Below are 16,560 nucleotides of genomic sequence, written 5' to 3' on the forward strand. Positions count from 1 at the left end.
TTCGCTATATGTGAGAGTGACGTATAAAAGCTGTAGTTTTGAATTATTTTACTGAATTTCGTCAATAAAGAAAGAAAGACAACTAAACACTTTGCAGTTGTTATAAGTTTATCCAAGTGTCGATGTCAGCTTTAATATTCTGTAAACACCCTAAGTAAAGATAATCTTGAATTTATCACACAAAACGTTTCCGTCAGTTTGTCTTAACTTCTAACTCAAAGTTATTAACAGAATTACTTCACCCATTTTAACTCAAAGTTATTAACAGAATTACTTCACCCTTTTTATCTCTCCTGTTTAAGGTTTACGTAATTTTACTGTTTCTTATTTCTTCTACTAACGGACTGATTAACTATTTTGAACTTCAAACACAAAGCTACACAAAGGACTATCTGTGCTGTACTCACTACAGGTATCGAAACCCGTGTTTTAAAGTAATTAAATACGTCTGTGTGAACTTTGATGAAAAGAAATCAATTATTTAAAGTTCGAGATTTAACTGAGGAAACCCACGAGTTAACCTGAGTGAATTATTCACTAATAATATTGTGCTAGAAATAGAAAAAAATAGTTCAACTCGTCAACTAGATTCTAAAGTAATTAAGACAGCCTAAGTGGACTTTTGATAATAATAAAAAAAAAATTATTTGGAGCCTGATATACAACTGTGGTATCCACAGTGTAAAGAATTTTCGTACATAGTTTGCTTTGTTTTGAATATATTATTTTAAAACGAGTGGGTTGTGTGCTGTCTTTTCACTGTTCGAATGAATCACTAACAAGTCACGGATACTTACTGTAGACAAATCCCATCTCACACACAACCTACTTAATGTGGCCTAACTTTTCCAACTGATGAGAAAATATTCATTGTCTCAGGTTATTTAACTCCTGGTTTATATTTCCATTTATGGTTCCTGTTGTTTTGCTACTCTTCAGTATATTATTGTAGACTTCAGCCCCTTTATGTTCTGAGGATATTGTGGATAAAGAAAAAAATATTTATATCAGTGACTATATTATTTTAAATAATCAGAAATCGTAAACTGATGGAAGTTTAAAAGAGTACTGACATAGCCATGTGGTTAGGGCGTTTGACTAGCAACTTGGAAGTCATGGGTTTGAATCCCAGTCTTACCTGACATTATCACCCTTTCAGCCATGGGGACGTTATTACGTTATGGTTAATCCCATCATTCGTTGGCCCAATTGGAAATACGTGGTAATGACAAACTGCCTTCCCTCTAGTCTTTCACTGCCAAATTAAGAACAGCTAGCGTAGATAGGCCTCGTGTAGATTTTAGCGAAATTCAAACAAGTTTTGAGAAGCTAAAGTACCGTTTTCTGTCTTTTTCTTAAGCTACTAACAAAGATCTTTTTTCAATAATTCCGAAGGCGTTCGGAGCGTAGACGAGCCCAAGGGAGATGTGGTTGCAATGACGGATCTGGAGAAGCAGTATGGGGACCTCACAGAGTCAGCGTACTTTCCTTCACCTTACGCCACTACTCGCGTCCCCGTCTTTCCTCGCGAAGTGATGTCTCGAGATGGCGCCCAAGGTTGTCGTAGTCTTGTCCGGTCTACCACCAGAGGTCATGACAATAACTATGACGTCCCACAACCGGTAAGTTTCGTTTAATGACGGTACTAAGAAGCTACAAACGAGAAGAAAAATAAATTGAATATATAAAGCTATTGGGCCTAACATTGTTTCAAGGAAAAGTTAACTAAAAGCTTAATAACTGATAGTCTAATATTGTTTTAAAGGAAAACTTAACTATTGGCCTAATAATTAATAGGCCTAACATTGTTTTGAAGAAAAGTTAACTACACGCTTAATAACTAATAGGCCTAATATTGTTTTAAGGAAAAGTTAAACATAGGCCTAATAATTAATAGGCCTAACATTGTTTTGAAGAAAGGTAAACTACAGGCTTAATAACTGATAGCCTAATATTGTTTTAAGTAAAACTTAGCTATAGATGCTTTCTTTTTCATATTCCTCTTAATTTGCCCATTACCGTGTATAATAAACAGCATTTCAGATATATAAATGTTTCGTTCAGTACCAGATTTCATTTGTTCTATTGGACAATGAAACATCGTAGAAATGTTATTTATATATACGTCACAATATAATAAATGTTATGGTTATGGCTTAAACACCAAAAGACGGAGAATGCTGGAAACTAATAGGTTTAAGATTGTTATGGGAGTCAATAACCTCTTCCTCTATTTATTGGTTTGTTTTTTTATTGGGCAATGTTTTGTTTCTTACAACTTCTGCTGTCGAATCTTAATGGACACATTAAGAGAAATGTAACCAAACATTCTGTATTGATTTGTTATAAAACCTTAGAATCTACAATATTCTGTCATTCACCTTAATCACCTACATTTGTGTTACATACGACGTTTCGAATTGTTAACTTCGTTATGCTGCAGTAATATTGTAAAATAAGAACTACTGAAATCTAATTAGAAACGACTTATGAGCTTACTCAATACTATACAAAACAACTATAAACCAATGGTAAACCTTCTTTACAGCCATTCTAACCATTGGTAAAACTTTCTTACAGCCGTTTTACAGAACATTAATTAATTCCCAATTCTTGTGTTTTACTTAAATTTGGCTTCAAATGATTTTCTGTTTTACATTTCTGGGTGGTTGATACCATAAAAATGAGTCTGATGTCAGGAACTATAACATAAGAATGAGTCTGATGTCAGATGAACTATAACATAAGAATGAGTCTGATGTCAGGAACTATAACATAAGAATGAGTCTGATGTCAGATGAACTATAACATAAGAATGAGTCTGATGTCAGGAACTATAACATAAGAATGAGTCTGATGTCAGATGAACTATAACATAATAATTAGTTATTTAATTTAAATAATTTTAATTGAATAATGTTTTCAGTTAACTCGAATTATTCATTCATCTAAGTTTAAATTAACCCATGGTTAACCATTCTGTTAACCTGAGGGTTATCATTTTTATCTGTAACAGAATTCAATTATTCCACTTTCTCAACTAAAAAACCAACTATTAAATTAATATAATAGAATACTTTTAAATTTAGGCTTATGATATTGTATGATTACAAGCAGTAATTGAGTGTAACCATTAACAAACGTTCCTATTTCTCCATTATTTTGTTATTAAATCCTTTATTATATATTTATTGCATATCCTACTTTTTGGCAGATAAAAACTGAGTCATTTAATTTATTAAGTACTCATGTTTTTAGATTTAAAGCCAGAAATCTATGAGGTAAAAATGGAGACTTGCCTTGTTCCAGTTTCTATTTTTAAAGTATTCCGTGTGTAATATTGGACTGTTTCTAGTTTCCATCTGAGATGGTAGATGACAGCACACGCACACAGTTAGATGTAGTACTAGATAATTATGAATGACTGGTTTGAAGAATTATTTTCTCTGGGTACACCCGTTCATTTACTAATTCTGATAATTTCTTACCAGTTTTATCCTTTGTTCAAGGCTCGTTTGTTTTCTGATAATTGCACAAAGCTAGTCATCTATATCCGTTCTTATTTCAGTTAAGATAACCACTTTTAACACGTGTTACAGACTGTACAGCTGTATTAGCGTTAAATAAGTAACAGTAAATAAACTGTATTTGTTCTGATAAAAATTTCAAATTTTCGGTTAACCAATCAAATCAGTTGCGCGTTCAGTTAGATGAAAAGACCGTGTTTTTTTTTTCTAACGTTGTTTTGACATGATTTGTTATTCGGTTCTGAAGTAATGTACATAATATTCGCTGTTTCAGAGGAGAACCAAGTGTAAGGCCTTGTTTGACCAAACCTCAGAGTCTAGAGCCGGAAGTGACGTCAGCTCCGAATGTGGTGAGTTAAGCTAGGTATCAATAGGACCGTGATGTCATTCTCTAACAAACGTTATGGTAAAATTACGCACTGAGCTTGTAAACCTAGGTGCTGCCTAACCTATGGTTGATCTGCTCGAAATTAAATACGGTGTAGTATTTGTTTCTCAGTCCACTATTTTCTGTTTTGAAATAGAATAAAACGAATGTTGTCTATTAATGCTTTAATTTTGTTTTTCAGTTCAATATAGGCCCTGGCATAGCCAGGTGGTTAAGGCATTCGACTCGTAATCCGAGGGTCGCGGATTTGAATCCACATCACACCAAACATGCTCGCCATTTCAGGCGTAGGGCGTTATAATGTGATGGTCGATCCCACTATTCGGTTGTAAAAGAGTATCTTAAAAGTTGGGGGTGGGTGGTGATGACTAGCTGCCTTCCCTCTAGTCTTACACTGTTAAATTAGGGACAGCTAGCGCAGATAGCCCTCGAATAGCTTTGCGCGAAATTTAAAAAACAAACTGTTCAGTATACAGTGCTTGTTTTGTGTATGAAATATCTGAGTTATGAAACCTGTTATTTTTATTAGTTTCTCTAATTAAGAAACACGCAGTTTCAGTTGTGAATAAAATATTTAACTGTGAACTATACCAGTAAAACGATCAACAGCGCTATGAAACTTGTCACTGAATGTTCATGGTTTGACGGAAATAAAAAATAAAGTGTATCATGTTTCTGACCAAAAGTTATTTTATTTTTCTTATAAGTACTTATACAAATTAAGGTAACTTTTCTTGGAGGTATTCAACCCAATTGTACTTTCTGAGGAAACTAAATCCATTTATTTTGTTATTTTTTTCTTGAATTATCCAGTCTAAGTATTTAAATTATTACGTTTTATGAAGTTAGTGTAATTACTATTATTATTTATGTTTCGTAGCCTATTTATTATAATCATTCTTTTTAATGGTCATTTCTCTTAGTATTACAGCATGCGTTACAAAGTCTAAAATTTAATAGATTCAAAAGTATTGGTAATTTGTTTATTCGTCACTAGACAGCACTACGGACCGTCTCGATGGTTACGAGCAGCCAAGAAAACCCATCAGACCAAAAACCCTTGATCAGTCAGGATATCCAAACAGTTCTTTAAAGGGAATGAAAATAACAACTCCAAGCCACGGGTTGAAGTAAGAAATTCTGTTTCTAAAGTTTGCCCGCAACCTATTAGAATGACTAAACTTTGAAAACTCATTGAATTATAATTAACATGTGTATATACACTACATGGTCAACAGTATGTGGACACCCGACCATCATACCCATATGTCCTTGTTGAACATCTCATTGGTATTAATATGAAGTTGGTTCCTCCTTTGCTCTTATAACAGCCTTCACTCTCCTGGAAATACTTTTCACTAGATTTTGGAACACGGGTGCGGGGATTCGCTCCTATTCAGCCACAATAACGTTAGTGAAGTCAGGCACTTGGCTAGCAGTCAGCATGACATGGTGTTCGATGGGGTTGAAGTCAGGGCTTTGTGCAGGCTAGTCATGTTCTTCCACACTAACCTCAGCAAACCATGTTATTATGGACTTCGCTTTGTGCATGGAGGCATCGTCATGTTGAAACAAAAAAGGGCTTTCCCAAAGCGTTGCCACAAAGTTTAAAGCACACAATTCTCTAGAACGTCACTGTACGCTATAGCATTAAGAATTATCTCCACTGGGACTAAAGAGCTTAGCCCAAACCATGAAGAACAGCACCAGACCATTGTTCCTCCGCCTCAAAACTTTACAGTTGACACTATGCATTCAGGCTGGTAGCGTTCTCCTGGCATATGCCAAACCCAGATTCGTCCGTCAGACTGCCAGATAGTGAGGCATGATTCATCACTTCAGAGAATGTGTTTCCACTGCTCCATAGTCCAATAGCATTGTGCTTCACACCACTCCAACCGACGCTAAGCATTGCACATGGTGATCTTAGGCTTGTGTGCGGCTGTTCAGCCGTGGAAACCCAATTCATTTCTTCCAGTGGCAGTTTGGAACTCGGTAGTAGGTGTTGCAACTGTGGACAGACGATTTTTACGCAATACGCGCTTCAGCACTCGACAGTCCCGTTCTGTGAGATCGTGTGGCCTACCGCTTCGTGGCTGAGCCGTTGTCACTCTTAGACGTTTACACTTTACAATAACAGCATTTACAGATGACTGGAGCATCCCTAGCAGGGCAGAATTCTGACGAGCTCACTTGTTGGAAGGTTGGCATCCTATGAGAGTGTCACGTTTAAAGTTCCTGAGCTCTTCAGTATGACCCATTCTAATGTCAATGTTTCTCTATGGAGAATGCGTGGCTGAATCCTTTATTTTATGCAACTGTTAGCAATGGATTTGGCTAAAATAGCCGATTCCACTAATTAGAAGGTATGTCCACATACTTTTCGCTATGTAGCGTATATACATATATAACCAAAAGCCCTATAAAAACAATTGTAATATACATTCTTTTGTTCTTTTTTGATATCTATAAGACATTCCTATAAGGTCAGATATAATAAATGTGTTTATACATATATTGCAGACATTCCTATAAGGTCAAATATAATAACTGTGTTTATACATATATTTCAGACATTTCTGTAAGGACAAATACAATGAATGTGTTTTATGTATAATTATATATATATTGGGCCCCCAGTGTCACAGTGGTATGTCCGTGGACTATTATAAACTGGGTTTTGATACTCATGGTGGGCAGAGCACAGATAACCCTTTGTGTAACCTTTTGCATAATAACAAACAATATATATTTTGGGCATCCCTATAGGGACAAATATGATAAACGTGTTCTTATGTTTCGAGGATTCCTATAAACATAATTATAATACATGTGTTTATTTCAGTTAGATTTATCTTATTGTAAAATACATCTAATCGTCTTTGTTTGTGAAGTAAAACTTGTTAAATTCATAGATGTCTACTGTTAATTTTTTTTTTTTTTTCTAACTGATAAAAAACGAACTGGTTTATAAAAGGCTTTCGATCATCAAATTTCGGTAATGGTTTTGGTATCAAGTTTTATCAGTCTACCTAGGTAGTACCGAAAATGAAAGGTGTCTAACAAGTGTCATTAATCTTATTTGATAACTGTGCTAAAATACTCAACAAGGCCTAAGTAAGAAACTAATCTTTCACAGAAGTGACTACTCTCAGGGCTCCCTCTACAGTCCAATACACTTAGCCTCGTCCTCAGCACTTCCTGATGGTCTCGAACCCTCCGATACGGAGTGCGACAGAGATTTAACTGACAACAAAGAACTGGGTAATTAATTAATTCATCAATAATTACAGACATTTTAACCAAATAATCTTGCATTTTTTTGAGAAACATTAACGAATTTTCATAATAGCTGCAATTTTATTTAATATCACGTTTGTTTGGAAAAAACAAAAATAATGCCGTTTCTTACATTTCAGAATGAAGAAACGTTTTTGAGACAAAGAGTTTCGATTAAAATAAATAAATCAGAAAGTATCACAAATCAAATGTGTGGTTAGCCACCTTGTGAGTAGTTTATACTATTACTACTTTGTAGTGTTTGGAGTTCAATGACACACAACTTTTTAAAATCAGAATTTGGAGAAAAGCTTGAGATGGTAACCTGTTATTATACCCATAAGTTGTTTTTTTTTCTCAATTACCACTTGAAGTTGTTCGGTTTTCCAAGGTGTATCTTACACTTGTATAGTTATCATAATTTTCAATAGATGGCACCCCGTACTATTTACCTAGCTGGACTGATGAGAGCTGATACGGGTCGGGTAATGGTTTACTTATCTAATGGAATAAGCAACAGGTAATGATTTTCATGAGGGAGTTACACAACGATCACCATGAACCCCTGTTAACCTCGTATATGATAAGTCAATCATTCTTGCTAAATAGCGACAGTGTTAACTACACTGACAATAGCCCAATATTTCTACTAGTACCAGGTTGTATGTCACTTACTCTACCATCCACTGATAATAAGTTTCGTAAATCTTCTGTGTTACCGTGAATGGCATAAGTTAATAAGATCGTTTTTGTAACATATGCTTGATAACAAGCACTTTCAGTACTTATTATAATAACACGATAATTACACGTATCTGCTGCGTAGGTACTCGTAATAAAACAGTGATGTTGTAATTCCAAATAAGCCACACATTTCATTAAACTAGTTCTATAAAACCTTAGTTAAACCTATATTAGCTGATAAAAATCTGAATCAAATGAAGTTCCTTCAGTTTTTAAATACCTCAATTAGATAAATTTGGTAATTAGAACCCTCAGGTGAATAAACCTCTGTTAGTCCTTACTAATCACGTATAGATAAACCTCTGTTAGTCCTTACTAATCACGTATAGATAAACCTCTGTTGGTTTTTACTGATCTCATATACATAAACCTCTGTTGGTTTTTACTGATCTCATATAGATAAACCTCTGTTGGTTTTTACTGATCTCATATAGATAAACCTCTGTTATTATGTTGGTTTTTGCAAACCTCAGATAATTAAATCTATATGACTTCTTACAAACATCAGATAGATAAATCTCTCTTGGTTCTTGCAAACTTTGAATAGTTAACCCCTGTTGGTTCTTAGAAATCTCAGAAAGATAAACTTCTCTTGGTTCTGACAAACCTCAGGTAGATAAATCTCTGTTCTTAAAAACCTTAGATATATAGACCTTTGTTGGTTCTTATAGACCTTAGATAAACCTCTGTTGGTTCTTACAAACTTCACCTAGATAAACCTCCATTTGTTCTTACAAACCTAAGGTATATAAACCTCTATTGGTTCTTACAAATCTCATATAGGTAAAAATTCTGCTAGTTCTTAGAAAAGAAACCTCAGATAAGTTTCTGTTGTTTCTTGCAAACGTCGGATAGCTTAACCTCTGTTGGTTCTTAGATAAATAAAACTATGATCCTTTAACAAGCTTCGGTTATATAATGCTTTTTTTTATACTTAAACAAAACTGTATAACATCCGAATGTCGTAATTACAATAAACGTTTCTCTTATACTCATAAATGTCAGTTACATGAAAAGCTTATCAGTTTTTAACAAATTTGTTTCAAAGAACGAACTTGTGCGTGTATTAGCGTCTCACATTTCTCAGTGTCTATTATAATTCCTAAACGCATGTTCGTTTCTACTTAGTATTGACATGTCTCTTTTGTGTTGAAGTAAAAGGTCTACTAACTATTTTCACATATTTTCTGATTCATCTCTTTCCTGTTCTTTCACAGTGGTGAAACCCAAACTCAGCTTTCAATGCTACCCTCATCAGCAGCAGGGGTCTTTTGTAGATGATGGATCCCCTCATCAAAAGGTGGTATTCTGGAGATGATGGATCCCCTCATCAAAAAGTGGTATTCTGTAGATGGTGAATTCCCTCATCAAAAGGTATTCTGGAGATGATGGATTTCCTCATCAAAAGGTGGTATTCTGGAGATGATGGATTTCCTCATCAAAAGGTGGTATTCTGAAGATGATGGATCCCCCTCATCAAAAAGTGGTATTCTGGAGATGATGGATCCTCTCATCAAAAGGTGGTATTCTGGAGATGACGGATTTCCTCGTTAGAAGATGGTATTCTGGAGATGACGGATCCCCTCATCAAAAGGTGGTATTCTGGAGATGATGGATTTCCTCATCAAAAGGTGGTATTCTGAAGATGATGGATCCCATCATCAAAAAGTGGTATTCTGGAGATAATGGATCCTCTCATCAAAAGGTGGTATTCTGGAGATGACGGATCCCCTCATCAAAAGGTGGTATTCTGGAGATGATGGATTTCCTCATCAAAAGGTGGTGTTCTGGAAATGACGGATCTCCTCAACAAAAGGTGGTATTCTGGAGATGCCGGATCCCCTCATCAATTGGTGGTATTCTGGAGATGACGGATCTCCTCATTAAAAGGTGGTATTCTGGAGATGATGGATTTCCTCGTTAGAAGATGGTCTCTTATAGGTGATGGATTCCCTCATCAAAAGATAAGTGTTTTGAAGATGACAGTTTTATTCATCAGAAGATGGTTTTACAGATGATGCAATCCCTCATCAATAGGTGGTATTCTGTAGATGATGGATTTCTTCATCAGAAGATGGTGTTTTATAGATGATGGATTCTCTAATCAGAAAAAGTGTCGTTTTGTAAATGGTACATTTCCTCATCAGAAGACAGCTTCTTGTAGATAGCGAATTTTCTCATCAGAAATTGTTCCTTTATAGACGACAGATTTTGTGTTTATTACATGCAGAAGCTAGGTTCTTGTTAAACCAACAACAACATTCCTTCCTTCATGTTCTGTGATATAATAAACAGTTTGAAACTCTTTACAACTTATAGATTCACGTTCTCTTTAATGTATAGTATTTATAACAGGAGTAAAATAACCCTCTGATCTTGACTTGCTGCCGGTCTCTTATATCTGTCATTATTTAGAGTGAAATAACAGATTTTACTAATATCTGTTCACAATCGAGCTGCACTGTTATAAGCTATTGTCCGTCAGTAAGTTGCATCTATTCATTAATTGTACTTACAGTAAGTTTAGAAATAGGAGCTTATGTAGTAATAGCAACATTATTGTGTCATTAGATATCACCAGATATAATAATGTTTTTGTGTTTGCATGATTGTCAAACAATATAATAAAAATCAATAGTTTTCATGACTTAAATTGAGTGTAATAATTCTCTTTTGTTGTCTCATTTTTAAGATACAATTTATATAGATACGTGTGGTATATATCTTTCACAAAGATACATGATATCTAAGAATACCTTTTACATAGATTAGTATTACAGCTAAACGTAAGTTTACATAGATTCTTATTACATACGGATTATAAATTATCATTACATATAATTCTCGTTACATCTAAGCATGTGTTGAAATTCTTATAATGTCACGAATGCATGCCGATACAGAAACATAATTAATATAAAAATAGTTTTATAAATAATACTAATTAATTTTTATATATTCGCACACTCTCACCGCAAGAAACCGAGTTTCGATACCCGTAGTGGGCAGAACACAGATAGCCCATTGTGTAGCTTTGTGATTAATTGTAAATAAACAGATAATAATAAGAAATAATTATTCGGCAGGTTACAGTTGACACATATATCGGTTTCTAAGAACGGGTACTGAAACCATACAAACGTATGAATGGAACTATATAGCTTTAGATGAGCCATACAAATTATGCTATAAAAAAAACCACCAACGTCGTATTGTGAAAAGTGAAGGAAAAAAACGTTTTACAGGGGTCGTTCTATTGTTGAAAAAACGGCTATTGATGCCGTAACAAAGAAGGGATCTTTAGACAAACCAGCCTCATATCAGTCCCGCAGGAACAGTACCGACACAGCATCAAACATTTTACACGATTGTATATCAAATAGAACAGTTTTACAGCCTAGATCTTTGAAGGAAACTATATTGACATACGTTTGACGTAAGTATTAGGGAACACACAGTCTTACAGGAATAGTATCGTACGGCTATTATTGTGAGTTCCAGTTTAATTTAGACTACTGAAACGTGGTTTGAAATACAATAGATATAGATGAGATTGAATGATTTTCCACGTAAGCTGAAGTCAGAGGATGTTCTTACAAAATACCAAGTGAATAATATGTATATAAAAAGTATTTACTTTTAAATAGATAAATTATTTAAATAATGATGTTCTTACATTATGTAGTTGTACATGAATGAAACAAAACTTCCTAATTAAACATAATAAGTGGTTGTTGTTATAAGATTTAGTATAAACCAGTGTAAAAACACGGAATGACTGTAACACAACACTTTCATATAAACACCTTGTCTTTGTGGGTAGTCGCCATGTTTGACTGAAATCTTTAGGTTTAATTCTCGATTGAACTATTGATAAAGTGACACTATAATCTATTTATAAAAATTCTCAATTTTAAACTTATGGTAGCGAGAATTGTTAAAATTATTAAAATCAGCTGTCATCATTTGCGTGTGTTTTTCTTGTTTTATGGCAAGCTTCTTGTGTGTATACGTATCTAAATCATACTTGTGTATCACCTAAAATCTGTAATTATTTTCTTTCGCGCTGTTTCTTACTGTAGAGCACCAAAAATTAATGAAAGAAGTTGTGACGTCAACTATTAAGTCTGATATGAAGTCCTGAGCAGTAACATTTCAACATGTGTACAAGCATGATATGGAACATGAATAATTCACAGGATCTGGGCCCCGACATGGCCAGGTGGGTTAAAGCGTTCGACTCTTAATCTGAGGATCGCGGGTTCGAATCTCTGTCGCACCAAACATTCTCGCCCTTTCAGTCGTGGGGCGTTATAATGTGACGGTCAGTCCAACTATTCGTTGGTAAAAGAGTTGGCGGTTGGTGGTGATGACTAGCTGCCTTCCTTCTAATATTACACTGCTAAATTAGAAGCGGCTAACGCAGATAGCCCTCGAGTCGCTTTGCGCGAAATTCCAAAACAAACAAACCACAGGATCCGTTTATTCTAAAAAGTATACGATACATTGAAACATTTAATATGGTCTCCAGTTTCTAGAGTGCCCCCCGCTAGTACAGCGGTATGTCTCCCGATTTACAACGCTACAATCAGGGGTTCGATTCCCCTCGGTGGGCTTAGCAGATAGCCCAATGTGGCTTTGCTATAAGAAAACACACACACCCATTTTCAAGATGGTTGACCAGTTTATTCGTCTTGATTTATTATGGTTATCACCATCTGAACGATTGGATTAAGATCTATGCTTAAACATTACTTGTAACTTATATATTTTGTTTTCGAACTTTCAGTTATAAAAATACGCTCAAGGTGTAGTTATTTTCACAATAATATTTATAAACATTTGTCATTTAGTAAAGAATCACAAATAGCTGTATAAGTCGTATAAGCCATTTTGTATCTAAAACATGACTTTAATGTAGCAATAATAGTCTCTGTAGTTTATATTTTACAAGCTTCTATTATAAATCGGCATGTACGCAAAGATGTGCAGAGAACATAGAATTATTTACACGTACAACGACCTCTGCACTGGTTTTTACGACCATACACCTTCAAGTATGGAAATTTCTGCCGGAAGGTTTTCAATATTCCAGTGGATACATCATGTTTATCATCTGCCTTTATCCATTCCTAGCTACTTGATAGATGAAGTTCCAGTATACTCAGCAGAGGGAGTCCTCGTGTTGCAAGACCTTTATACTTCTGTAGAGAATTTCATCATGAGATACATTGTCTTGAGTACAAATATATTTCCTTGTGTGATCTACTTTCACGATAAAGCTAAACCTATCATAGAATAGATCAATATATCTCTCTATAATACGAAGACAAATCCTCATCAATAGAAGTAGGTATTTTGTAAATGTCTGGTGCATCTACAAAAAAACATTCCATGTTTGGAACATGACTTTTAACCTTACATAGTAAAACCAGAAACTGTCTTATTCGCTGAGTCCATGAAGGAATAGAAGTCCCCTGCAAGTTGTTGCTCTTAGCTTCAAAACATGATATGTTGTAGGCAGCCATCTTCTCTGCTTTGGAGTTACGAATGCAACGCCACCTACGTCTTTTCAAGTCCAAGATCAGCAAAAGCAGGTGTTGCTACATCAACAATGTCAATTGGCTGACAGTATAGTAACAGTACTTAACTTGTCTTCTCTCACAGTATAGTAACAGTACTTAACTTGTCTTCTCTCACAGTATGGTAACAGTACTTAACTTGTCTTCTCTCACAGTATAGTAACAGTACTTAACTTGTCTTCTCTCACAGTATAGTAACAGTACTTAACTTGTCTTCTCTCACAGTATGGTAACAGTACTTAACTTGTCTTCTCTCACAGTATGGTAACAGTACTTAACTTGTCTTCTCTCACAGTATGGTAACAGTACTTAACTTGTCTTCTCTCACAGTATGGTAACAGTACTTAACTTGTCTTCTCTCACAGTATGGTAACAGTACTTAACTTGTCTTCTCTCACAGTATGGTAACAGTACTTAACTTGTCTTCTCTCACAGTATAGTAACAGTACTTAACTTGTCTTCTCTCACAGTATGGTAACAGTACTTAACTTGTCTTCTCTCACAGTATGGTAACAGTACTTAACTTGTCTTCTCTCACAGTATGGTAACAGTACTTAACTTGTCTTCTCTCACAGTATGGTAACAGTACTTAACTTGTCTTCTCTCACAGTATGGTAACAGTACTTAACTTGTCTTCTCTCACAGTATGGTAACAGTACTTAACTTGTCTTCTCTCACAGTATGGTAACAGTACTTAACTTGTCTTCTCTCACAGTATGGTAACAGTACTTGACTTCTCTCACAGTATGGTAACAGTACTTAACTTGTCTTCTTTCACAGTATGGTAACAGTACTTAACTTGTCTTCTCTCACAGTATGGTAACAGTACTTAACTTGTCTTCTCTCACAGTATGGTAACAGTACTTAACTTGTCTTCTCTCACAGTATGGTAACAGTACTTAACTTGTCTTCTCTCACAGTATAGTAACAGTACTTAACTTGTCTTCTCTCACAGTATAGTAACAGTACTTAACTTGTCTTCTCTCACAGTGTGGATCACCTACGTCAAAACTCTAATGTCTTCCTCCAATTAATAGCTGTCTTTGTCATCTGCACCAACGTTATTGCTCAGTTTGCGTGTACTACGTCAAACACAGTGTACCACCTACATCTATATTACTGGTAATCCATGCCAGTAAAGGTAATGACGCTTTTATTTTCACTTCGTTGACTAAAAGCTTTTGGTCACTTCTTTGGAATTTTGCCCTTTACTATGAGTTTACTTCTATTTGTCCTTTCTCTCTTTAGTCTTTTATAAGATTTGAGACTATTTCATATTGATTACAGACAGGCTCTTCTTCTATACATTTCATTAATTATTCTTATTTTCCATACAAATATACGTTCTACACGCTCCTGGAAAGTCTTCCAGTTGGTTTCAGACTGCAAATTAAAAAGGACCCATTAAAACCTATTTCATCTTGATCAGGTTTAGGTTATATAAGTTCCACCAAACGTTATATATTCCTGTTATTGCTTAGGGAATTAGGAAATTGTTGGTTTTCATGTTTCAAATACTCTTCCAGGTTCACTGATCAGAGTAGACAATGAATAAGTTACAAAACAAATTATTCTCTATCTTTGCATTTCTATCACTGCGTTAATTTTTTTTTCTGGGCTAAGATAGCTAAATCTCTGTTGGCTCTCATAGAGCCCTTCAATGTCACTTTCATTTCCTCTAGAAATCTTCAATGTCACCTTCACTTCTTCTAGAGCTCTTCAATGTCACCTTCACTTCTTCTAGAGCTCTTCAATGTCGCTGTCACTTCTTATAGAGCTCTTCAATGTCACTTTCACTTCTTCTAGAGCTCTTCAATGTCGCTATCACTTCTTCTAGAGCTCTTCAATGTCACTGTTAGTTCTTCTAGAGCTCTTCAATGTCACTGTCACTTCTTTTAGAGCTCTTCAATGTCACTGTCACTTCTTCTAGAGCTCTTCAATATCACTGCTCATCAATGTCACTGTTAGTTCTTCTAGAGCTCTTCAATGTCACTGTCACTTCTTTTAGAGCTCTTCAATGTCACTTTCACTTCTTCTAGAGCTCTTCAATGTCACTGTCACTTCTAGAGCTCTTCAATGTCACTGTCACTTCTTCTAGAGCTATTCAATGTCACTGTTAGTTCTTCTAGAGCTCTTCAATGTCACTGTCACTTCTAGAGCTCTTCAATGTCACTGTCACTTCTTTTAGAGCTCTTCAATGTCACTGTCACTTTTTCTAGAGCTCTTCAATGTCACTGTCACTTCTTCTAGAGCTCTTCAATGTCACTGTCACTTTTTCTAGAGCTCTTCAATGTCACTGTCACTTCTAGAGCTCTTCAATATCACTGCTCTTCAATGTCACTTTCACTTCTTCTAGAGCTCTTCAATATCACTGCTCTTCAATGTCACTTTCACTTCTTCTAGAGCTATTCAATGTCACTGTTAGTTCTTCTAGAGCTCTTCAATGTCACTGTCACTTCTTCTAAAGCACTTCAATGTCACTGTCACTTCTTCTAGAGCTCTTCAATGTCACTGTCACTTTTTCTAAAACTCTTCAATGTCACTGTCACTTCTTCTAGAGCTCTTCAATGTCACTGTCACTTTTTATAGAGCTCTTCAATGTCACTTTCACTTCTTCTACAGCTCTTCAATGTCACTGTCACTTTTTCTAGAACTCTTCAATGTCACTGTCACTTCTTTTAGAACTCTTTAATGTCACTGTCACTTCTTTTAGAGCTCTTCAATTTCACTGTCACTTCTTCTAGAACTCTTCAATTTCACTGTCACTTCTTCTAGAGCTCTTCAATTTCACTGTCACTTCTTCTAGAGCTCTTCAATGTCACTGTCACTTCTTCTAGAGCTCTTATTCTCACCTTATGGAATCAATCATTGTTAGCTCCATCTGGTGAGACACGTGCCAGAACTTAAACTAGAGGTTTGCTGTGAAATTTCTGGTGCATTACTCCTCGAATCCAAAGTTGCTAGTTAGCACATAGTTTACGCAAGGGCTCAAAGTGTCTCTTATATTGTAATTTTATATCGTGATACATTAAAGAATATA

At 35.3% G+C, this 16,560-nt stretch overlaps 1 protein-coding gene across 3 annotated transcripts in view; it reads left to right on the forward strand.

The window, feature by feature from the left end:
- Positions 1 to 10,601, forward strand: part of LOC143246800 (cell adhesion molecule Dscam1-like) — a 152,899-nt gene extending 142,298 nt beyond the window's left edge. For 2 of the 3 annotated variants that reach the window (XM_076493957.1, XM_076493958.1), the window contains 5 exons: positions 1,396 to 1,622; positions 3,802 to 3,877; positions 4,913 to 5,045; positions 7,055 to 7,179; positions 9,156 to 9,392. In XM_076493957.1, the coding sequence (XP_076350072.1) occupies positions 1,396 to 1,622; positions 3,802 to 3,877; positions 4,913 to 5,045; positions 7,055 to 7,179; positions 9,156 to 9,256 (662 nt within the window). In that variant the 3' untranslated portion in view covers positions 9,257 to 9,392. Of the gene's footprint in view, positions 1 to 1,395; positions 1,623 to 3,801; positions 3,878 to 4,912; positions 5,046 to 7,054; positions 7,180 to 9,155 lie in introns of all 3 variants that reach the window. The other variant, XM_076493959.1, reaches the window with a different exon arrangement.
- Positions 10,602 to 16,560: the final 5,959 nt, after the last annotated feature.

Source organism: Tachypleus tridentatus, chromosome 3, assembly GCF_004210375.1.
Source record: "Tachypleus tridentatus isolate NWPU-2018 chromosome 3, ASM421037v1, whole genome shotgun sequence".
Lineage (NCBI taxonomy): Eukaryota > Metazoa > Arthropoda > Merostomata > Xiphosura > Limulidae > Tachypleus > Tachypleus tridentatus.